Source organism: Oncorhynchus tshawytscha, linkage group LG10 (genome assembly GCF_018296145.1).
Source record: "Oncorhynchus tshawytscha isolate Ot180627B linkage group LG10, Otsh_v2.0, whole genome shotgun sequence".
Lineage (NCBI taxonomy): Eukaryota > Metazoa > Chordata > Actinopteri > Salmoniformes > Salmonidae > Oncorhynchus > Oncorhynchus tshawytscha.
This window is the reverse complement of record NC_056438.1, coordinates 15,266,675-15,291,417: the sequence shown is the minus strand read 5'-3', so window position 1 is coordinate 15,291,417 and position 24,743 is coordinate 15,266,675. Positions and strand designations below refer to the sequence as shown.

At 39.1% G+C, this 24,743-nt stretch overlaps 1 protein-coding gene across 3 annotated transcripts; it reads left to right on the top strand.

Moving 5' to 3' along the window:
* The first annotated feature begins 2,512 nt into the window (after positions 1 to 2,512).
* LOC112246448 (butyrophilin subfamily 2 member A1) lies at positions 2,513 to 14,656 on the top strand. Of its 3 annotated transcripts, none has more exons than XM_024414765.2 (11): positions 2,643 to 2,831; positions 8,254 to 8,333; positions 8,780 to 9,118; positions 9,264 to 9,551; positions 10,019 to 10,138; positions 10,338 to 10,364; positions 10,552 to 10,587; positions 10,695 to 10,742; positions 10,839 to 10,865; positions 12,918 to 12,944; positions 13,414 to 14,656. In XM_024414765.2, the coding sequence occupies exons 2-11, from the start codon at positions 8,261 to 8,263 to the stop codon at positions 13,668 to 13,670; spliced, it is 1,242 nt and encodes a 413-aa protein (XP_024270533.1). In that variant the 5' UTR covers positions 2,643 to 2,831; positions 8,254 to 8,260; the 3' UTR covers positions 13,671 to 14,656. The 3 variants fall into 3 exon arrangements, with proteins under 3 accessions (XP_024270534.1, XP_024270533.1, XP_024270535.1); XM_024414767.2 differs by having other exon boundaries at positions 2,644 to 2,831; positions 13,501 to 14,656; XM_024414766.2 differs by lacking the exons at positions 12,918 to 12,944; positions 13,414 to 14,656 and adding an exon at positions 11,590 to 12,910 and having other exon boundaries at positions 2,513 to 2,831.
* The last annotated feature ends 10,087 nt before the right edge of the window (positions 14,657 to 24,743 follow it).

Here is a 24,743-nt window from a genome sequence, read left to right as displayed (position 1 = left end):
CTCTATCTTTTTCTCTGTCGGAGGACCTGAGCCCTAGGACCATGCCTCAGGACTACCTGGCATGATGACTCCTTGAGGTCCCTAGTCCACCTGGTCGTGCTGCTGCTCCAGTTCCAACTGTTCTGCCTGCGGCTATGGAACCCTGACCTGTTCAGCGGACATGCTACCTGTCCCAGACCTGCTGTTTTCAACTCTCTAGAGACAGCTGGAGCGGAAGAAATACTCTTAATGATCGGCTATGAAAAGCCTACTGACATTTACTCCTGAGGTGCTGACTTGCTGCACCCTCAACAACTACTGTGATTATTATTATTTGACCATATTGGTAATTTATAAACATTTGAACATCTTGGCCATGTTCTGTTATAATCTCCACCCAGCACAGCCAGAAGAGGATTGGCCAGCCCTAATAGCCTGGTTCCTCTCTAGGTTTCTTCCTAGGTTTTGGCCTTTCTAGGGAGTTTTTCCTGGCCACTGTGCTTCTACACCTGCATTGCTTGCTGTTTTGGGTTTTAGACTGGGTTTCTGTACAGCACTTTGAGATATCAGCTGATGTAAGAAGGGCTATATAAATAAATGTGATTTGATTTGATTTGGCGGGTGTTCTGCAGTGTCATCTAAAAATGTTGCTGTACATTGATGTCTAGAAAATTAGGCTTTAGGAAATTCCGACATGTGTAAACCCTGTAGCTATACACAAGTATGTGGGGATACTGCAGTGACGTCTAAAATGCTTGAAATTAATTAGCGAGAGTGGTGTCCTTTTCACCACCATAGATAGTAGGCTACTTGGCTGCAATGTTGTGTTTGACACTTTTTTTCTCAACGTGTTCCAGCAGATAACCCCCCAACCTCTCACGCTCACTATATGTTCCAGCACCTCCCGGTTTACACATTAAGCACCTGGTATCAGTCTACTCAGTGACACTCACAGAACACAACCTTGTAGAGTTTACACAAATATTAGCATCTTAGCTCTTATTGCAGGACTTTGACTGTGACTTTGACTATAAAGCCTATTATGCTTCTTCAACATACATCTTGGACTGTACAGTCTAAGCTAGAGATTGTGCACTCGTGACATGGGGTATCAGCCTACTCAGAGAACACAACTTTGTAGAGTTTACAGAAATATTTGAGTATTATTTTGGCTGTGAAGTGCATTAGCAAAAAGATGAGTCCTTTCTTTATAACAAAATACAATTTACCACTTGGATGTCTATTATATCACAGGGTCTCCCCGTTAACCCCACCTCATAAGATTGACTGATGAAAACACTTATTTTATTGATGTAGAATATACATGAGATTTGAAATGAGTATTTGGTTTAATTTTGCATAAGGATGTAACTCAGTTGTCCTGATACGAGCATCCTATTCTTGTTAGAGACAAGGAATATTACTCAGACTCAGAAGTCACTTATTAACAGTATGAGTAACATGATGATTAACAGTCATTTGTTGTAATCTTGTTTTATCATCTTTTGTACACTTTTGTGTTTGAATGTGGACCTGAAACCAAAACCTTGGTGCTACCTACTGAGACTAGAATGTAACATTTAAAAAATGTCAACAAGAATCAACCTCAGTGATCTCATTCACACTGAACTACTTGACTGTCATGCCAAATATCAGAGTTAATGTGTAACTTAGTCTCTAGACTGAATCAGCCTCCAGAGGGAGCCTCTTGACCATTCATTCTAGAATATGAGGATAGTATGTGATGTCTGGGATGCCAGACTACAGGCTAGGTTACTCATTTACACAAGGGTAATTAATGGAGCAAATTGGATAGGCCTTTGACCTCCTCTCTCTTACCTATAAAGTACCCAGTGGTGTAAAAATACTTGAAAGTACTACTTAAGTAGTTTTTGTGGGTATCTGTACTTTACTATTGCTATTTTTGACAACTTTTACTTCATTACTTTCCTAAAGAAAATTATGTACTTTTTACTCCATACATTTTACCTGGCATCCAAAAGTACTTGTTACATTTTGAATGCTTGGCAGGACAGGAACATGGTCTAATTCACACACTTATCAAGAGAACATCCCTGGTCATCACTACTGCCTCTGATCTGGAAGATTCACTAAAGACATGCTTTGTGTGTAAATTATGTCTGAGTGTTGAAGGATGCCACTGGATATCCGGAAATGTAATAAAATAGAAATTGGTGCTCTATGGTTTGCTTAATATAAGGAATTTGTAATGATTAATTATTTTACTTTTGATTCTAAAGTATAATTTAGCAATTACATTTACTTTTGATAATGAAGTATCATTTAGCAATTACATTTACTTTAGATACTGAAGTATATTTACAACAAACTTTTCAACTTTTATTCAAGTAGGTTTTTACTGGTGAATTTGGGTACTTTCCCCATTACAGTGGCACTATGCAAATCTGTTTAGATCTGTTTAGTCATGACTGCTCTCACCTTCACTCTTCAGACTCCTCCAGAGGGAGCCTCTAAACCACATATTTGGAAGTTAAGTTATGCAAAAGTGAACTTAATATACAAGTTGGTGTTTATTATGGTCTATGCATAGTAAATAAAGGCATTCTAACTTTAAAACCCACCTGCTTGAACCTTAGTTTCTTCAAACCATTCCACACTTTTGTTGGATTCGATTTAACCTGTTGTTTTCTATGATTCCCCATTTCAGCTCAACGTTGGAAGCTCCCGACACATTGATTGCTCAAGGATATCCAAAGTCCATTGATGGTTAAACATTAATCATTGTAATAAAATGCTCTACGGAGAAAAGGAAAGAGTTTGACTGATTCTCAACAGACTCTCCATTTTAAACTTGCTGTGGCAGCGTTCAGGTAACAATTTCTATCCATTCATTTATAAACGCATATGATGAGTTTCATTCCATAACGCTATATATCCATTTTCAGAAATGTTAGTAAATTCACTTTTATTGTTTCAAGAAATTCTGAAAGAGATTGATGTGACATATGTAACAGTATAACTTTAGACCGTCCCCACGCCCATACCCGGGCGCGAACCAGGGACCCTCTGCACACATCATCAACAGTCACCCACGAAGCATCGTTACCCATCGCTCCACAAAAGCCACGGCTCTTGCAGAGCAAGGGGAACTACTACTTCAAGGTCTCAGAGAAAGTAACGTCACCGATTGAAACGCTATTTCGCGCGAACACCGCTAACTAGCTAGCCATTTCACATCCGTTACACTCACCCACCTTTTGACCTCCTCCTTTTCCGCAGCAACCAATGATCCGGGTCACGGCACCAATGTAACAGTATAACTTTAGACCGTCCCCTCGCCCATACCCGGGCGCGAACCAGGGACCCTCTGCACACATCATCAACAGTCACCCACGAAGCATCGTTACCCATCGCTCCACAAAAGCCACGGCTCTTGCAGAGCAAGGGGAACTACTACTATCAGTGACGTCACTGATTGAAATGCTATTTAGCGCGCACCGCTAACTAAGCTAGCCGTTTCACATCCGTTACACAGACAGATTTTAAACAAATGTATATCACTTGATGGGTTACATTCCAGATTCAAATAATCTTTTTTTTATTGGTACAAAATGCTATATATCCTCCTCACTCTCAGGGAACAAAGTAGTACGGTTAGGTTATACAAAGTCAAATGTAACAAATAGCAAAAAATATTATATAAACTGTACAAATTATACATTTGTCACATCATAAATAAATAGTATTCAATAGAGTAATATGAGATCTGTACTGTATGTAAAACATTTACATTTGACATTTTAGTCATTTAGCAGATGCTCTTACCCAGAGTGACTTACAGTAAGTGCAATCATCTTAACCACATATCACAGTCAAATATATAGGATACAAACATTCCATCTCAGCTAAACAATGCATATACAGCATTCTGCAACAAAAAATAAATACAAAAATATTGTAGATATGGAAATAATAGATTTAGAGATGGTAATCTTGTCATCTGCTCAAAAGGTATTTTTATACCTTCTAATACATGCAACCATTTTTGTATTCACCACATCCTTGTTTTGGTCTGTAATACATTGCTTCTTCTTCTTTGGTGAGGTTTAACGGTGGTTGGCATCCAATATATGTTGCATTACCACCACCAGCTAGACTATAATGGATATACAGTGCATTCAGAAAGTACTCAGACCTGTCACGTCAACTCCCGCTCCGGCGCACAACGTTGCCGGAAAACCACCGGTCCTGCCAACACATCTTTACACTCACCTGGCAACCATCAGTATGCACACCGGCGTCTAATCATCACTCACACCTGGACTTCATCACACCCTTGATTACTTACCCATTATAAAGCACTCTTTTGTTATCAGTCATCGGGTAGTAGTGTATTTGTTTCTATGTCAGACGCTTCTCTTGCTTTGTATCGCTCGATGTACATTATTAGTGAACTCACTGCACCTACTTTCTGACTCCTTGTGTCTACATTACAAGACCCCTTGACTTTCTTTTTTGTTGTTGACTTTTTCCACATTTTGTTACGTTTAAACCTTATACTGAAATGGATTAAATAAATAAAAGGTCAATCTACACTAAATACCCAATAATGACAACACGAAAACAGGTTTTTAGAAATATAAAAAACTGAAATACCTTATTTACTTAAGTATTCATGCCCTTTGCTAGGAGACTCGAAATTGAGGTCAGGTGCATCCTGTTTCCATTGATCATCCTTGAGATGTTTTTACAACTTGATTGGAATCCACCTGTGGTAAATTCAATTGACTGGACATGATTTGGAAAGGCACACACTGTCACGGTCGTCGTATGGAGTAGACCAAAGCACAGCGTGGTTAGCAACATAACATAGACAATAACCCACGAAATACCCAAAGAAGATGGCTGCCTAAATATGGTTCCCAGTCAGAGACAACGATAAACACCTGCCTCTAATTGAGAACCAATCTAGGCAACCATAGACCTACAAAAACACCTAGATGGAAACAACCCCATCTACAAAACCCCTAGACAGTACAAAAACCCTAGATGAGACAAAAACACACATACCACCCTCGTCACACCCTGAGCTAACCAAAATATATAAAGAAAACAAAGAATACTCAGGTCAGGGCGTGACACACACCTGTCTATATAAGGTCCCACAATTAACAGTGCATGTCAGAGCATTAACCATGCCATGATGTCCCAAGAACACAGTGGCCTCCATCATTCTTAAATGGAAGAAGTTTGGAACCACTAAGACTCTTCCTAGAGCTGGCCACCCTGCCAAACTGAAACATCGGTGGAGAAGGGCCTTGGTCAGGGAGGTGATCAAGAACCTCTTACAGAGCTCTAGAGTTCTTCTGTGGAGATGGGAGAACCTTCCAGAAGGACAACCATCTCTGCAGCACTCCACCAACCAGGCCTTTATGGTAGAGTGGCCAGACGGAAGCCACTCCTCAGTAAAAGGCGCCTAAAGACTCACAGACCATGAGAAACAAGGTTCTCTGGTCTGATGAAACCAAGATTGGACGATATGGCCTGAATGCCAAGCGTCACGTCTGGAGGAAACATGGACCCATCCCTACAGTGAAGCGTGGTGATGGCAGCGTCATGCTGTGGGGATGTTTTTCAGTGGCAAGGACTAGGAGACTAGCCAGGATCAAGGAAAAGATGAACAGGCAAAGTACAGAGAAATCCTTGATGAAGATCTGCTCCAGAGTGCTCAGGACCTCAGACTGGTGCAAAGGTTCACCTTCCAACAGGTAGCAATGCTTCCAATCAAACCTGACAGAAACTCCCCAAATAAATGTGTGCCACACTTGTAGCGTCATACCCAAGAAGACTCAAGGATTTATTTGCTGCCAAAGGTGCTTCATCAAAGTACTGAGTAAAGGGTATGAATACTTATGTAAATGTGATATTTCCATTTTTTTTTTTTTTTCCATTTCCAAAAAATTCTAAAGAACAGTTTTTCCTTTGTCATTATGGGGTATTGTGTGTAGATTGAGTAAATAAGTCATGTAAAACATTTTAGAAGAACGCTGTAACCTAACTAAATGTGGAAAATGTCAAGGGGGTCTGAATGCTTTTCAAAGGCACGGTATATATTCATTATACTTTGTGATATAAAATGTGAAAAAGAAAAACTACCGTGCCAACTGATTAAAAAATCCTTAAAAATCCACCACCATATTTCACCCTATCTAATATTTCACCCTATCTAATCCTACACCAGGCCAACGGCAGAACACTACCACTCAACACCCCCTGCAACTCTTCTGCAGAAAAATCTCGCAGTCCCAAGTACATCTCTGCAGCTGCCACCGTAACCTCTGTTTTCTATGAGTTGCGGTCCATTTTCTAAAGTAGAGTTGACAACCATGGACATGAACGCTAAGAAACCCACCTCACTGAAACATATTATTCCTTTCACTCTTTATTGGCCTCTCAGGATCCCTCGCCATGTACCCATCTTCCTGTACAACTCCCTTCACTGCCTCAGCACATGACACCTTCTGTACTACTCTGACCCTGGCAACCTCAACCTGCCTTTCTCTCACCGACCAACTCCGATTTCCAGCACTGTGGGCACACTCAAAGCTAAGACATAAAACTACACATTCCTTTGTTTATTAGTGCCCACCTGCACACTTTCCACATCTAGGAATCTCCTTCCTACACAACGCTGCAACATCACCATAAGCTTGACATCTACAACAACGTTAATGGGTTCGGGACAAAAGCTCTCACGGGATAACTGACACATTGTAAAATGTCGCTGATCGAGAGGGCAGCCGTGCTTCTAGCCCCTAGGCAACTTTGCAGTATTTCATTTTTTTATGTTATTTCTTACATTATTAGGCCAGATAATGTTTGTGTTATTACTTACAGCCAGGAATAACTTTTGGATATCTGGGTTGCGGTAACTCACCAGCATTACCAACATTACGACCAGGAATATTACTTTCCTGAATCGGATCCTTTGTTCGTACCCTCCAGGGCAATTGAACTGTTGGGTTCTCGGTTCATCGCACAGACAGGAATAAACATCTCTCCGGGAAGAAGAAGGGCGGTGGTGTATGTTTCATGATTAACTATTACTGTATGACTGTGAAAACATACAGGAACTCAAGACCTTTTGATCAATCAACCTAGAATGCCTCACAATCAAATGCCGACCACACTACCTCTGTGTATATTCCCCCTCTAGCCGATACCACGACGGCCCTCAAAGAACGTCACTGGACTCTATGCACACTGGAAACCATATATCCTGAGGACACATTTATTGTAGCTGGGGATTTTAACAAATCACATTTGAGGAAAATGTTATCAAGTTCTATCAACACTTTGACTGTAGTACTCGCGCTGCTAAAACACTCGACCACTGCAACTCCAACTTCTGGGATGCATACAAGGCCCTCGTCTGCCCTCCCTTTCGTTTCACCCGCAATAACATCTGCTAAACATGTGTATGTGACCAATACAGTTTGATTTGATTTGACATCCTAACTTAACTTTGTCGGGTAAAGACTCTGCATCAAATCTCATCAGGACAGACAAAGTCTTCTCTGTTTCGTCACGCTCTCCACTGGTTCTGCGTCGTACCAAACCGCAGGTGTCACATACACCAGGAATCGTCAATTTCAGTTGCTCCTCCTCAACACTTAATGCCAAGTTATCACTCCTTTCAATGGCACCCTGCTCCGGAATTCTTGTATTTAGGTGTGTGGTCCGGAGCGCAAAAACAATCTAAAAATCACCACAAGTCCACTTTGAGTTACATTCACCGAATGAGCAGTCCCCAACCTCTTTTCCACCCAACCTGACACTGCCAGCAGGTTAGGATCCACTCTCTCCAAACTTCTCACTCCAACTGGGCCAGAATCATCCTTATCATTATTGGCTCAAACTCAGCCCTCTTCACCACACCTGCCGCTGCAGGTAATTCATCCTGGATCTTGTCAGATTCATTTTAGTCCTCCACCCAAGTGTTGTGATTAATCCAATGTTCTGACTTTGACTTCGGCATTGTTCCTTCTTCCTCAGCTTCCCTATATGTCATCAGAATACATAGCTTTTTTTGTGAGAAAACACATTGATATTAATTTCTGTGTTTTCACACATGGATGTCAATTCATTTTAAATATCCTCCCCACAGAATTCTTTTTTTGTGATACCAAGTAAAATATTGGTATCTTTTGACTTTTTAATAGCTTAATATATATTTTTGTAGACTTAATGAACCATGTGATTAACAGGACCTGGTTTTATGTTCCATGTCAGGTGCATCATGGGACCTTTGATCCGGCAAGTCTGTTTGTTAACATTCCTCATCTTCTTTAATGCCTGTTCATCTGTTGCAGGTAATTAAGATTACAAGCAATGTTTTATCCATGTAAATGTTTACCTACAACTTAAATATAATAAACACATTTAAATGTGTCAGTGGTTTTGTTTGAGATTGACTGCAATTGCAGATTGGCGATTGCAGAGTGATCTACAAATCACTGTGCATCTTATTAAATAACAATTTATTATTATATGTAAATGCATCACCAATAAGATGCTCTTGAACGTTATTATCATGTTGTATTCAGTAGGTCTTACTAATAAGTTAGCCTATTGATAAAAAATATAGATGTCTATTTCTTTGGTATTAGTAGTACGCTGTATACATTAGTATGATAGTCACCTATGTTAAAAGTAAACTTTGTGTAAATGTCTTGATAAGTTATTGCCTGATATGAGCCGCTCTTATGTTTGTGTCCTTTAGACTGATATCGCAACACTTTCTCCTCTCTCCCTCCAGATAAGCAGCTTGTTGTCCCTCCTGACCCTGTAGTTACCTCTGCTGGTCATGATGTCATCCTTCCCTGTCACCTGTCTCCCCAAACCAGTGCTGTTAACATGGATATCAGGTGGTTTAAGGAAGGACAATTCGCTAGCCCCCTGTACCTGTATTTGGGTGGAAAGGTAACAGAGGGGAAAGGCTATGAGGGTAGAGTGAGTGTGTTCACTCAGGAGTTGGAGAAAGGCAATATGTCACTGCTGCTGAATAATGTCATGGCTTCTGAAAGGGGAAGTTACAAATGCCAAGCCAGCTACATGGACTGGATTCAGGAACTGCCTGTTGTACTACAGGTTAAACGTAAGTAAATATGAACTTACTCAGTAAGAAGATAATTTTAATCCATTCCTTTCTAGTGCAGAATCATCAAAGCAGATCAACAGAATGTAGAGTATTTTAGATTTCACAATAGGGTAAAACTATTATTTCACCTGTTTCTTTACAGAGCAGGGCAGTGTCCCCAGGATCTCCATGAGGAAGCACCACAGAGTGTTCATCCAGCTCAGCTGCAGCTCAGAGAACTGGTTCCCAGAGCCTGACATGTTGTGGACAGACAGCAGTGGGAAGGAGATCACCTCAGCAGAGACAGAGAGACCCAAACAGAAGGAGGGGAGCATCCTGTATTCCATAACCAGTCACATGAGAATAGGGATGGACAAACTGGATGGGATCACCTGTGTAGTGATGTCACAGAACCAGGAAACCAAGATGGAGTCTGCGCTGCAGATGACTGGTGAGTTTAGGAACTTTAGGTCTCAACTTACTGTTGAGAGTTAGAATAATAGAATACACAAGGTGTAATTTCTAAATTTGATTGTGCATCAGCAGTCACTCAATTAGCCCATGTCAGCAAACATTTTGATTGGTAAGTTAGTCTTTTGGCCAGCTATCTAAACTTGTGGCAAAATGTTTAGTTTTAGTTGAGTTCTGTTTTTTGTGGCCTACACCCCCATCAAAGTTGCCCATCCCTGCTGTAGACCAATGCCCTTAACAAGTGGTCCAGGGTCCAGGGTTTGTTCATCATGGTGATAATGTGTAAAGTTACCAACTCAAGGTACATCTTATATAAGACTAAAATTAGGTTTGAGTGTAATTATGTGACATTTGTAAAAATGTGGAATGCTGAACCTCATACATTTTGCAGGACTAATTGATTGCAATGGTAGTCTAATCTAATCTTTAACCCTGCTTGTGTTACAGAGGAATTCTACATGAGCAGTCTGCCTGACAGGGTGTATATCTCTGCATTTATGATTCCTGTGTTTTTGGGACTGCTGTGTATCACTGCATCTGTGCTCTCCTTAATCCATCAGAGAAGAGGTCGGGTTCACTTGTTGTTTAAATATGATATCAGGTTATAATTATAGATCACCACGTTTATTAGTAGGTTCTATGATTCAACATTGTTGTAGGCCATTTCAGATGTTATTGGAATTAAATTCCATATACTTTCATTACTGCATGCAATACTGTTGTGCAAGTACTTTGTGCAATGATGATATTATATTTTCACCTCCAGTTGTTCGAGAAAAACTGAAGCCTTTGGGTAAGAACCGATACTGGAAGATGCATTAACTGAGTTTTGTAACACTTTTGAAAACACTAACATCTCAAGTTTCATTCTTTATAAATAAATAAAATGAAATTGTCAACAAGGAATTAAAATATCAAGTAATATGCTGTATATAGAACTCATTTACAAATATATATGATTTTTTATTTTTTTACAATAGACGATATGAATACAAAATTAAAAGCTATGGATCAAGGTATGGAATATTTATCTTCAATATATACAATATTTCCTTAAAATGAATAATTTAAAACTGTTTTAATTCAAACCAAAATAACAACTTTCCTCCACTGTATATTACAGAGGTCATCAAAAAGACAGAGGAACTCACTTATAAGGATAAGTTAATGGGTACGTATTATGTGTTTTACAATTGATGGACCATTATTTTTTTTCACAAGTATTAAAAGTGAATTGATACAGAAACATGATTTTGTATTTCCACAGGAATTACTGAAACAATCCCAGACTCTGGTAACTATCGGCTACTTTCACATTAATGCTGCACAAACTTCAAGTGATTTGTCATCTAAATATATTGTAATGAAATAGCAGGGAGCAGGCCTCAAACCCTCAAACCTTCTAGCCCGATGTCTGGCGCGCTATCGAATGTGCCGCAAAAGCATGCTCGTGCGGCGGAGTCGATTTCCGCGCTTATAAACCCAGGGTCCTTACATTACGCTCTCCTTTCAAGGAGCGCGTCCTCGCGCTAGCTTGCGGCTCTATGTCTTACGGGAACGCGCTCACCGGCCAAGCACACGCACTGTCGTGGATGCAAGGTCCGATCACTTCTGACACCAATGTAATGAAACAGCAGGGAGCAGGTCTCGAATCCTCGACCTTCGAGCCCGAGGACCGGTGCGCTATCGACTGTATCGCAAAAGCATGCTCATACGGCAGAGTAGATTTCCGCGTTTATAAACCCAGGGTCGTTATAATATAATCCATGTAGTTTGGTTTTCATATATATAATGTGGTACGAAATTATTGACACCCTTGATAAAGATGTGCAACAATGATTGGATAAAAAAAAATCTAATACTGAGTAATATTGTATGCTCAAAGGAATTATATTATTTAATTTCACAGAGAAACAGATTTTGATTAACAATAACTTTTTTTCTCAAAAATGCAGAGGTAAAAATGATTGACTCACCTGTTTTCCATACATTTCATTACCTCACCCTGTGAGGATTAGTTGGAAAACACATTGGGAGGGATTTCCATACAGAAACCTTCCAGATATTTGATATAGTTCGTCTGGACTTCCCTCTTCAATTCAAACCATGGGTTTTCAATGGGTTTCAAGTCCGGAGACTGACATTGTCGTGTGCTTGTCTTGCTGAAAAGTTCACTTGCGGCCAAGTGTCAGCCTCCTGGCAGAGGAAACCAGGTTTTTGGATAAAATGTCATTGTACTGGGTAAAGTTCATGATGCTGTTGCACCTTAACAAGGGCCCCAGGACCTTTGGAACAAAATAACCCAATAACATCAAAGATCCACCATATGTTATAGTAGTTATGGGGTTATTTTCTGCTCATTAATTCTCTTTTCGACACCAAACCCACCACAGGTGTGCGTGGCCATATAGCTCTATTTTCATGGAATCTGAACAAAGCACTGGTTCCAATCCAAATGCCAGTGTAGTTTAGCAAACTGCAGTTTTTTTACATTTTATGGATGACATGAAAATAGAGCTCTTTGGCCACGTGCACCAGTGGTGGGTTTGGTGTCAAAATGAGAATGCATAAGCAGAAAAGCTTACTTCTTAAAGGGGACTGCAATTATTGACACCCTTGATAAAGATGAGCAATAATAACTGTATTCAAAAAATAATTCAGATACTGAGCTATATTGTACGTTAAAAAAAATCCTGAAATTATATTATTTTATACAGATACAATATCTCAGAGAAATAGATTTTGTTGAACAAGTGATTTACCTTTTTTTTGTCAAAAAGGAAGAGGTCAACATTTTTGATAATTATTGTTGACACCCATAAAGATTCTTATGAATAAAGTAGTCGAATATTTAGTATTTGGTGCCATATTCCTAGAACGTAATGAGTACATCAAGCTTGTGAATCTACAAACTTGTTGGATACATTTTCAATTCGTTTTGGTTGTGTTTTAGATTATTTTGTGCCCAATAGAAATGAATGGTAAATAATGTATCGTGTAATTTTGGAGTCACTTTTATTAGAAATAAGAATAAAATGTGCTTTTATACACTTCTAATTGTATTCTTATAAAAGTGACTCTAAAATGACACAATACATTATTTGCCATTCATTTCTATTGAGCACAAAATGATCTGAAACACAACCAAAACTAAGTGTTTAGAAACATTTTCTATTCTTATTTACAATCAAATTGTCTCCAAAATGACTCTCATAACCGCATACTCATTATATCATTTCAAATCGAAAGGGTTGGATTACAGAGCTAAAACAACCAAAAATGTGTCACTGTTCCAATACTTTTGTATATATACTTCCATCAATTCCTTTTGTTGTCCCCTACATAGTTTGGAGCTTGATGGTTGATCATGCAGGTAATTATGAACACTTTTATATTTCATATGTGTCATGTGTCTATGTGTCATTAGTTTGGCACTAATAGAATACACACACACACACACACACACACACACACACACACACACACACACACACACACACACACACACACACACACACACACACACACACACACACACACACACACACACACGCCTATATCATTGTATGTTTCATTTTTAACATGTGATCACATTTCCAACCACAAATAAGATTCAATTCAATAACAATGTTTGATATTTTATCTTTTTAACATTAACGTGATCACATTGCCTACCATAAATTCAAATAAATTGTATTGTTTTTTCAATGGTCATGCTAATTAATTTTTAGAACAAACATAGCATGTTGAAATATGCTAATGTTATTGGATTTATATCTTGTGTTAAAATATCAGAATTATTTTTAACATTGAAACAAAAATGACATTGACGTTTTTTTCAGTGGATGTGACATTCGACGCTGACACTGCACATGTCAAACTCTCTTTATCTGATGATAACAAATGTCTCAAATTTGTTGAATTAAAAGAAATAAAGGATTGTGAGAATTTCAAAGAAAAAGGCAAAGGAAGCGGCAGCATGAAGTTTAAAGAAGAAAACAAAGAAGAAGACACAGAGCGTTTTGGAGGAAAACCTACAGAAAATAGTGGGTTAAATGTTTCAGGAAAAGACAAAGACAAAAAAAATGGGATTTTTTAACTGGAAAAAGCAAAAAGGACAAAACAACGAAGGTACTCTGAAGGTTGAGGAAGTAGGCAAAGAAGAGGCCGCTGAGAATTTAGAAGAAAAATGCAAAGGCACTAAAAACAAGTTTAAATATAATCAATGTGTCTTGGGAAAGGAAGGATATGACAAAGGTACACATTACTGGGAGGTTGACCTGGGGAAGAAGAGCCAGTGGAGTGTTGGGATCGCTCAGGAAACAGAGAAGAGAGACAACATCCAAATGTATCCAGATACTGGCTTCTGGAGCATATGTTACAAAGATGGAGAACTGAAAACAGTTGAACCGTCTTCCACTTTCCTTCCCATTGAACTGACACCTGAGAAGCTGGGAGTTTTCATGGACTATGAAGGGGGACAGATAACATTTTTCAACGTGGAGAAGAAATGCCACATACACTCCTTCTGTGGCAAGTTTACTAAGAAACTCTATCCATTCTTTGGTCCTTTGATTGATTGTAAAGAGGAACTCAAAATCTCACCTGTGGTAAAAAGAGACAAACCCTCAACCTCCAAGAACTGTTAGTGTAAATAAAGGAAGATGACAAAGTCATTGAAAAACAAGGTGTTTAAAACTCAAAGCTTATTATAGATACTTAATTTAAAGCTGAAAATGTAAATCCTATAATGTAGCTTTTACACATGTTAGTTTTAAAGTGTAGAATATACACTCAGTGTACAAATATTAAGAACACCTTCCTAATGTTGCCGTCAGAACAGCCTCATTTCATTCTACAAGGTGTCTAGATGCTTCCCACTGGATGTCTTTTGGGTGGTGGACCATTCTTGATAAACACGGGAAACTGGTGAGCATGAAAAACGCAGCAGCGCTGCAAATTCTTGACTCAAACCAGTGCACTTGGCACCTGCTACCATTCCCCATTCAAAGGCACTTAAATATTTTGTCTTGCCCATTCACCATCTGAATGACACACATACACAATCAATTGTCTCAAGGCTTAAAAATCCATCTTTAACCTGTCTCCTCCCCTTCATCTACACTGACTGAAGTGGATTTAACAAGTGACATCAATAAGGGATCGGGAAAGAGCAGTTGTTAATGTTTTGTGCTCTCAGTGTTAATCTATTTAAATATAAAGTCTTAGTTGTTTTTAGTACTGTATGACAATATAGAATAATTGACTCACTCACTGTAATTATGTGTTAAAAAAAAGCTTTTCACTCACTGCACTCAATGTGATAAAATCTGTAAAAATGTAAAAACTTTTTATTGCAATAATAAAAGGCATTTTAAAATGTGTCATGAACTGATCAAAGTCCTTGTATGTTAGTGGATATTTGTTTAAAGTCACAGAGGCCTCATTTGCAAAATATTATTTATTTTTACATTTCTCTGTAGGAACATTTATTAAGATTTATTAAAATATGAGACATATGTCCTTTATAATAAGGTCTACACCCATAAATAAGGTTGTGTTAGTTGCAAAAAAATATCATGCAGAATTTATGTAAACTCCATATTTGCATGTCAGGTTCACGATTTATAAATACCATTGTTCTTGGTGATTTTCTTAGATGCACACTTTACAATCAAATCTGTGTGTGCAAACATTTTATTAATGAGGTCCCAGAATAGCCGTCTTGACATTGTAAAGGCCTCTGATGCAGAGTTGTGCTTACCAATGGCTGATTACACACCTTCCCAGTCTATACATTGTTATGTAAGAGCTGGCATAAACTGATTGACCCTCATGATCACAAGGAATAAACTGATACACATCCAAGTCTTAAAAGCAATATTACATTTTTCACAAATCAATACAGTGTACAGTATATGTGTATGAAGGGAGGCATAACATTACCTATGCATTATGCATGATTTCTCTGACAATATCCTCGTGGTTTGAGAAAAACAATTGAAATAGCTGTTCAATTTTATTCAAGTCAAATACAACAAATATAAAGTCAATGTGAGAAAGCAACACATTTCTATAATAAGCAAAAAAGTATCATACAATTTAAACAACTTCAAGCAAATGTGTAAATATTACTGATGTGACAATCATTAGTGATTGACCACCATTAGTCAATCATTACTCAAGTTTAGCTCTCCAACACAATAAAGTAACCTATTGATTGATGTAGAGGTGATCCTTAATGCTTCAGATGATTTAGATTGTTTAGTTGTTTCAATGGACAAACTTGTGATTGGATCTGCATCGTTATTCCAGGGTGAGAAAAGTGGGCGGATATCATCCTCATAACTTGGTCCTTTTATGAATGAATAGATGAGTGAATTATCTTCTGCATTGTAGAAACTCACCTTCCCTTCCTGATAATCCACATAGATACCCACTCGGTGTGGAATTATTTCCTTATGGACATCATCATTATCCACGAATGCTGTAAAGTCTTTGCAATCGGAGATCCCGATTACCCAGAAGCCATTAGCTGGGCTGAGAACCATCTGTCCTTTCCTGTTAGCTGTTGCCCTGGTAACACCAAGTACCCAGTCCTTTTTCTCCTTGACCAGCCCAGGGGGTGTGTCAGTGAAACTGGAACACATTTTAAAGACATCATTTCCTCATATTGTAGCCTACAATGTGTCTCCACACAACTATTTGTATTTGTTTATTTAACCTTTATTTAACCTAGGCCTGGGCTATTGATGGATTCAAGACAATGTCGTTTTTATTGATCTCAGATTCTCAGTTTGTCAGTGTCAAAGTAGCCTGCCATTTTGATAATTTGTCCGGTATTAAAAATGATTCTGACAAAGTCTCCAGTCAGGTAAAATTACATAGAATTGCACGAAATGCGTTTTTAAAACATTTTCCCGGACCTTAGGCTACAAACAAAATGCACCATGTGTGCAACTTCTGTCTCTACTCTACTGCTCTGTGCCACTACGAAAATGCGATGATATGCATGCAAAGGTTTTTCATAAAGGTGACTTTTTTCTCATGCGTAGCTCAGAACTCTCCAAGTCACCCCCTTCTAGCGCTCACTTTTTGTCGCAGCACCTCCCGGTTTACAAATTAAGCACTGCAGTACTTCTGAGGTACAATGTTGGAGGAAATTATAGTTGAAATGATTAATTATGTATACATTTAAATTAGAACCATTTATGTTAATACTATTATATTGTGGTATGAAATGTATGGGTTCTTGGTTAAACTAGGACTGAAAATGTAAGTAAAACGAATTAATTGTCTGTACCTTGCGGGTTTAAGGGAGAGGGATGGCATATCTTTTCAGACAGATAAGAATGTTCTTTGATGTTCCATTAGTGGAGGAGAAGATGTCTTTTTAGACAGATTGGAATGTTTGTTTTATGAGGGGAGTAGAAGACAATTTCCAGACCTGAAGACACTGCGCTATTGTGTGGATCGGAGAGGGTGTGAGAAACTGATGACGTCATTTTATGTTCTCTCTTTAAAATGTAATGTTCTTTGTATTTTGAGTCAGTACTCTCTTGAATTAAACGCTTTTACCTGAGTTTAAGACTGGGGCTCTGTCCATTCCTATAATAATATGGGTTTTACAATCCCATAGAATGCATTGACGGAGTAATTAATTCTGATTGGGAAATAATACAGAGGAATTTAGAATTCCACTAACATACAATAAATGTTATGTATGTATTTGTTCATACGGTATTATACAATTAAACCATCAAGACATTTCAAAGTATTATTACATGTACTTTACATATCACATGATTTCGCAATAGATAAAGATAAGCTTTTAGAAATGAATGAATTAACTAGAACCTCTTACCTGAATGCAGAAAACAGAGCACGGAGCTATAACGGAGTGTATGTTTCAGATATGAAATAAACGTTATATTCTCCCCAGAGCTTCTTATAACAATGAGAGAATTGTTTAACCACAATGAGACTTTGAGGCTTGAAGGTTATTATAGCAAAAATGATTCCTTCAAGCTTCCATTAAAGAGATACAACTTCCACTTTGATTATGGCTGAACTATGCCTCTTTTAACCTCCCCAAGAGCATAAAATCAGTAAGTGTTGTTGTGTTGAACTAAGGTTGCTATAGCAACAAGAGGACCTACTTTGTTATTTATTTCTTTATCCCTGGTTTGCCTCACGCTAGCAGAATTTAGAATGTACATGTTCATCTATAGATAAGATACTACTCAGACACATTTGCTATTCCTTTATAAAGTATTTTGGTTGTGGTCTTACCTCTTACCTGTCAACAGTTCTCAGAGCTTGAGGGGTTTACTAGATATTATTTATTTATTTTTATTTATTTATTTTACCTTTATTTAACCAGGTAGGCAAGTTGAGAACAAGTTCTCATTTACAATTGCGACCTGGCCAAGATAAAGCAAAGCAGTTCGACAGATACAACGACACAGAGTTACACATGGAGTAAAACAAACATACAGTCAATAATACAGTATAAACACGTCTATATACAATGTGAGCAAATGAGGTGAGAAGGGAGATAAAGGCAAAAAAGGCCATGGTGGCAAAGTAAATACAATATAGCAAGTAAAACACTGGAATGGTAGTTTTGCAATGGAAGAATGTGCAAAGTAGAAATAAAAATAATGGGGTGCAAAGGAGCAAAATAAATAAATTAATTAAAATTAAATACAGTTGGGAAAGAGGTAGTTGTTTGGGCTAAATTATAGGTGGGCTATGTACAGGTGCAGTAATCTGTGAGCTGCTCTGACAGTTGGTGCTTAAAGCTAGTGAGGGAGATAAGTGTTTCCAGTTTCAGAGATTTTGTAGTTCGTTCCAGTCATTGGCAGCAGAGAACTGGAAGGAGAGGCGGCCAAAGAAAGAATTGGTTTTGGGGGTGACTAGAGAGATATACCTGCTGGAGCGTGTGCTACAGGTGGGAGATGCTATGGTGACCAGCGAGCTGAGATAAGGGGGACTTTACCTAGCAGGGTCTTGTAGATGACATGGAGCCAGTGGGTTTGGCGACGAGTATGAAGCGAAGGCCAGCCAACGAGAGCGTACAGGTCGCAATGGTGGGTAGTATATGGGGCTTTGGTGACAAAACGGATTGCACTGTGATAGACTGCATCCAATTAGTTGAGTAGGGTATTGGAGGCTATTTTGTAAATGACATCGCCAAAGTCGAGGATTGGTAGGATGGTCAGTTTTACAAGGGTATGTTTGGCAGCATGAGTGAAGGATGCTTTGTTGCGAAATAGGAAGCCAATTCTAGATTTAACTTTGGATTGGAGATGTTTGATATGGGTCTGGAAGGAGAGTTTACAGTCTAACCAGACACCTAAGTATTTGTAGTTGTCCACGTATTCTAAGTCAGAGCTGTCCAGAGTAGTGATGTTGGACAGGCGGTTAGGTGCAGGTAGCGATCGGTTGAAGAGCATGCATTTAGTTTTACTTGTATTTAAGAGCAATTGGAGGCCACGGAAGGAGAGTTGTATGGCATTGAAGCTTGCCTGGAGGGTTGTTAACACAGTGTCCAAAGAAGGGCCGGAAGTATACAGAATGGTGTCGATACAGAATGGTGTCGATTAGATACAGGTGAAAGAATATTACAGAACTACATTACAACACTACAAACAATACAGTCACTCAATACTTATATTTTGTAAAATTGTTCAATTAAAGAGAATCTGAGTTGTGGAACAGTCTTTTATTTTATTTTTACAAATTAAAGATGTGGAGCTTTAATGGATGAGCATAAATGATCATTTACATTTTCATCTTTATATGAAGTTTCCCAAAATACATTTATGCATTTATGCAAAGATTTTGAGTTACTCTTTCCACATTTCATTAGGGCCAAAGAAAGATAGACTATCTTAGTCCATGTTCCAAAAAGGAGTGGATGTGGCACCTCTTCTCCACGTTGAAAAATGGTATCTGTCCTCCCTACTAGTCCACTAACACTCCCAGCTTCTCAGGTTCCAGTTCTATGGGAAGCTCATCAACACTTCTCAGTTCTCCATGATGATAACATGCTCCAGTAGCCATTCTCTGGATAATATAGTATCCAGTAGCTGTTCTCTGGATCGATTCAACACCCCCCATCATAAGCTGGTAATCCAAATGCTTAAAAACATATTTAGTGTCTTTAGAACTATTATATATTTAAAAAGCATATAATAAAATATGATAAGTAATATTTTGAAAAAAGATATATATATATATATATATATATATTTTATAAAACACTCTGGTGTGTGTGTGTGTTTGTTTGTGTGCATGTGTGTGTGTGTGTGTGTGTGTGTGTGTGTGTGTGTGTGTGTGTGTGTGTGTGTGTGTGTGTGTGTGTGTGTGTGTGTGTGTGTGTGTGAAAAGAAAGTGGTTGGTTTGAAATCAACTGCATGATCAACAAATAGACTCCAAACTATGACGGAAAAGACATCTAAACGGTATGGTAAACAAAATGATAAATAACATTTATTTAGCCAAATAACATAAAAGCCAGAAATGTTTCCAGTAAGTCCTGTATACATAACCATATTTACATCAATGCTCAATACTATTTAAATAAGTACTGGGCATTGATGTAAGAAATGATGGTAACTATCATTTATAATACTGTGTATACTCATAGCATTGTTTTTAACAAGGACTGTATCTTTTTTGGTGATTTCTGCAAGAACTTGCTTTCTCTTCATCTTTAATGATATCTAATCAGAAAATGGATTTAGTGAAAACTCTTGGAATTGAAAAGAGTGAAATAAATATTTTTTTAAACAAATTAAGCCTCAATTGCTTAAAAAATCATGTTAATTCACTTAATAAACTTTGTATGTACTGTAACACAAATAGAAATGGGAGTTTTGTCCCCAAAATGAATCACAAATGTGTTGCATCATGTACAGTATCTGCCAGATCTTACTGAATTACTTATTTTTCTCCTGACAAACTGGAAGTGAAGAAATATATATTTTTATGTTCTAGACAAAATATGTCACACAACAATGACATAATGTAATAATAGTAATAATATCGACATTTGTGAAATACCCAACTGTACACATTGAATAAATTAAAGAAAAACGTCACTGTAGAATCTGTGTGATTTTCTTGTCACTATCCAAATACAATGTCTGCGAGGTGCGGTTTGTGTGTGTCAATTTAGATTCTAAGTGAACCTACGGTATGTACTAGGCCTTTATCTGTAACTGAACGTATTTGGGCCTAACATACTGTAAACCCAGTCAGGCAGACTGCTGAGGTAAAGCTCCTCCATAGGAAACAATCAGGGTCAAATGACAACTAAGTGTACCACCACATGTACCAAACTTAAGCATGATAAACTTCATTACAAAAAGGACCTAGATAATCAGCTGACAATACAATCCAGTGCCTCAACTCACCAGTCATCTGCAGTGTAGACTCCATCTTGGTTCCCCGGTACTCTGACATCACCACACATGTGACCCCCTCCAGTTGGTCCATCCCTATTCTCATGTGACTGGTGATGAAGTACAAGTCACCGCGTCCTACTGTTTGGGTCTCTCTGTCTCTGCTGAGGTGATCTCCTTCCCACTGCTATCCGTCCACAGCATGTGAGGCTCTGGGTACCAGTTCTCTGAGCTACAGCTGAGCTGGATGAACACTCTGTGGTGCTTCCTCATGGAGATCCTGGGGACACTGCCCTGCTCTGCTCAAGATGGGCAGAAGAACAGTATTACCATATCATAACGGATCATTGTTGATGATTTGTGTACCAGACACACTGCATTACAGTAAGCACCACACTGCATTACAGTAAGCACCACACTGAATTACAGTAAGCACCACACTGAATTAAGAAGTTTAGCTTTGCTAAATACTTTGTCTTAACTTACGTGTAACCTGTAGCATAACGGCTGGTTCTTGAATCCAATCCAAATAGCTAGCTTGGCATTTGTAGTGCCCCCTATCTTACACCTTGACATTGTAGTGCCCCCTATCTGACACCTTGACATTGTAGTGCCCCCTATCTTACACCTTGACATTGTAGTGCCCCCTATCTGACACCTTGACATTGTAGTGCCCCTATCTGACACCTTGACATTGTAGTGCCCCCTATCTGACACCTTGACATTGTAGTACCCCCTATCTGACACCTTGACATTGTAGTGCCCCCTATCTGACACCTTGACATTGTAGTGCCCCCTATCTGACACCTTGATATTCTTAAACCGCAGTGATACAGTATGTTGTCTCTCTCACTCTGTACATTTTACAGTGGCCTTTTATTGTACCCGGTACAAAGAGCACCTGTGTAATGCTGTTTAATCAGCTTCTGGATCTGCCACACCTGTCAGATGGATGAATTATCTTGGCAAAGGAGAAATGCTTACTAACAGGGATGTAAGCATAATTGTGCACAACATTTTAGAGATATAAGCTTTTTGTGAATGTGGAACATTTCTGGGATCTTTAATTTCAGCTCATGAAACATGTGACAAACACTTTACATGTGTTTATATTTTTGTTCAGTATAAATCACTTCAAGTAACTGTACTTAGATATGGTAGTGTAATGGGTGCCACAAACATTTTGAGTAATAACAGCACACCAATTGGAGTTTACAGTGTGTGGACATCTTCACCTGAAGAGAATACTTACTGAAAACGCTCATGTACCTGGGTGAAGATGTTGAACACCTGATAAAATAGTACCTGGTAAGGATATTTGTTCAATATTAATTCCCATTCCAAGTCATTTTATGAAATTGTGCAATATTCTTAAATATGTTCCCTGTTCATTAGTGAGGTGTACACACTATATGATTATTTGTTACTTCCAAGATCAGAGAATGCACTGTCCTTTTTAAAATTAATTTTTTCTTTGTTTTCTTTTGCAGGACACTCAGAAAGGTAAGGCTGAGACGAAGCTGAAGCAGACCACCATAGCAATATTTGTCTGACAGAAAGAAGGGGACTCTTTCCATTGAAGGTGTGTAAATGCTGAACGAGCTGACTTGGGTCGCATCTGCTTGCGCCATGCTGTTTGCTGACATGTATGCTCTAACTTGAACTATCCAAAGGTACTCCGGTTCACCTTTGAGGTCTTTCAAAAAGAATCATAATGCAGCTTGATTGGTGTACAGAAGATCTCTCAAAGTGCAGACCATAAGTACCAAGCTGCATGAGCCGGAGTAAACGGAATGTCCCTCTGCACTGATCTAGGATCTATATTTATGTTTTGGTCATCTGGATTTCAGTTGGAGTAAAGTGATTAAGTTTAGAGTTATGTGAAGATATTTACAAGTAGAAATACAGCTGGCAAGGGACATATCAAGGTTGTGTGGTGTGTGTGTGTGTGTGCGTGTGTACTTACCTCACTAGAGGACTTCATTCAAACTCAGTGAGATCTTGGAAGAATGGGGCAATGGAAGGGTTGGGAACAGCTGACTTTCTCTGGGCCATCTTGTCAAAAACTTTGTTCCATTTCCAGGATTCAAATCAAATCAAAACCAAATCAAATTTAATAAGTCACATGTGCCGAATACAACAGGTGTTCAGCTTACAGTGAAATGCTTACTTACGAGCAACTAACCAACATTGCAGTTTAAAAAAATAATGGATAAGAATAAGAGATAAAAGTAATTAAAGAGCAGCAGAAACAATAAATACAGGGGGGTGCCCGCACAGAGTCAATGTGCAGGGGCACCGGTTAGTTGAGGTAGTATGTACATGTAGGTAGAGTTTTTAAAGTGACTATACATAGATGACAACAGAGAGGGGTAGTGGTGTGAAGGGGGGAGGGGGGGTAGCCATTTGACTAGATGTTCAGGAGTCTTATGGCTTAGGGGTAGAAGTTGTTTAGAAGCCTCTTGGACCTAGACGTGGCGCTCCGGTACCGCTTGCCGTGCAGTAGCAGTGAGAACAGTCTATGACTAGGGTGGCTGGAGTCCTTGACCTTTTTAGGGCCTTCCCCTGACACCGACAGGTATAGAGGTCCTGGATGGCAGGGAGCTTGGCCCCAGTGATGTACTGGGCCGTTCGCACTACCCTCTGTAGTGCCTTGCGGTCGGAGACCGAGCAGTTGCCATACCAGGCAGTGATGCAACCATGCTCTCGATGGTGGAGTTGTAGAACCGTTTGAGGATTTGAGGGCCCATGCCAAATCTTTTCAGTCTCCTGAGGGGTAATAGGCTTTGTCGTGCCCTCTTCCCTACTGTCCTGGTGTGTTTGGACCATCTTAGTTTGTTGGTGATGTGAACACCAAGGAACTTGAAGCTCTCAACCTGCTCCACTGCAGCCCCGTCAATGAGAATGGGGGCGTGCTCAGTCCTCTTTTTCCTGTAATCCACAATCATCTCCATTGTCTTGATCACGTTGAGGTTGAGGTTGTTGTCCTGCCACCACACAGCCAGGCATCTGACGTCCTCCCTACAGGCTGTCTCATCGTTGTCGGTGATCAGGCCTACCACTGTTAATGTCATCGACAAATTGAATGATGGTGTTGGAGTTGTGCCTGGCCGTACAGTCATGAGTGAACAGGGAGTACAGGAAAGGGGCTGAGCACACACCCCTGAGGGGCCCCTGTGTTGAGGATCAGCTGGCGGATGTGTTTTTACCTACCCTTACCACCTGGGGGCGGCCCGTCAGGAAGCCTAGGATCCAGTTGCAGAGATAGGTGTTTAGTCCCAGGGTCCTTAGCTTATTGATGACCTTTGAGGGCACTATGGTGTTGAACGCTGAGCTGTAGTCAATAAATGGCATTCTCATATAGGTGTTCCTTTTGTCCAGGTGGGAAAGGGCAGTGTGGAGTGCAATAGAGACTCCATCATCTGTAAATCTTTTGGGGTGGATCTAGGGTTTCTGGGATTGATGGTGTTGATGTGAGCCATGACCAGTCTTTCAAAGCAGTTCATGGCTACAGACCAAATCACGCAGGGTTGTGACAGCTAAGGAGGATTCTTTCTTGTTTCTTGGGTTGATGTGGACCAGGAGTCTGTACAGCCATATATCCAGTAAGGTTAATGAAATCAATTGAGGCATTGATAAATACAAATAAGACAGCTAACTAATAAAACATTGCTATAGTGTACACAATACCACAGATTATTAAACAGATTCATAATATTTTCCTTTCTTTCTGTGCCACCAAACGTTTGCATACGAATAAT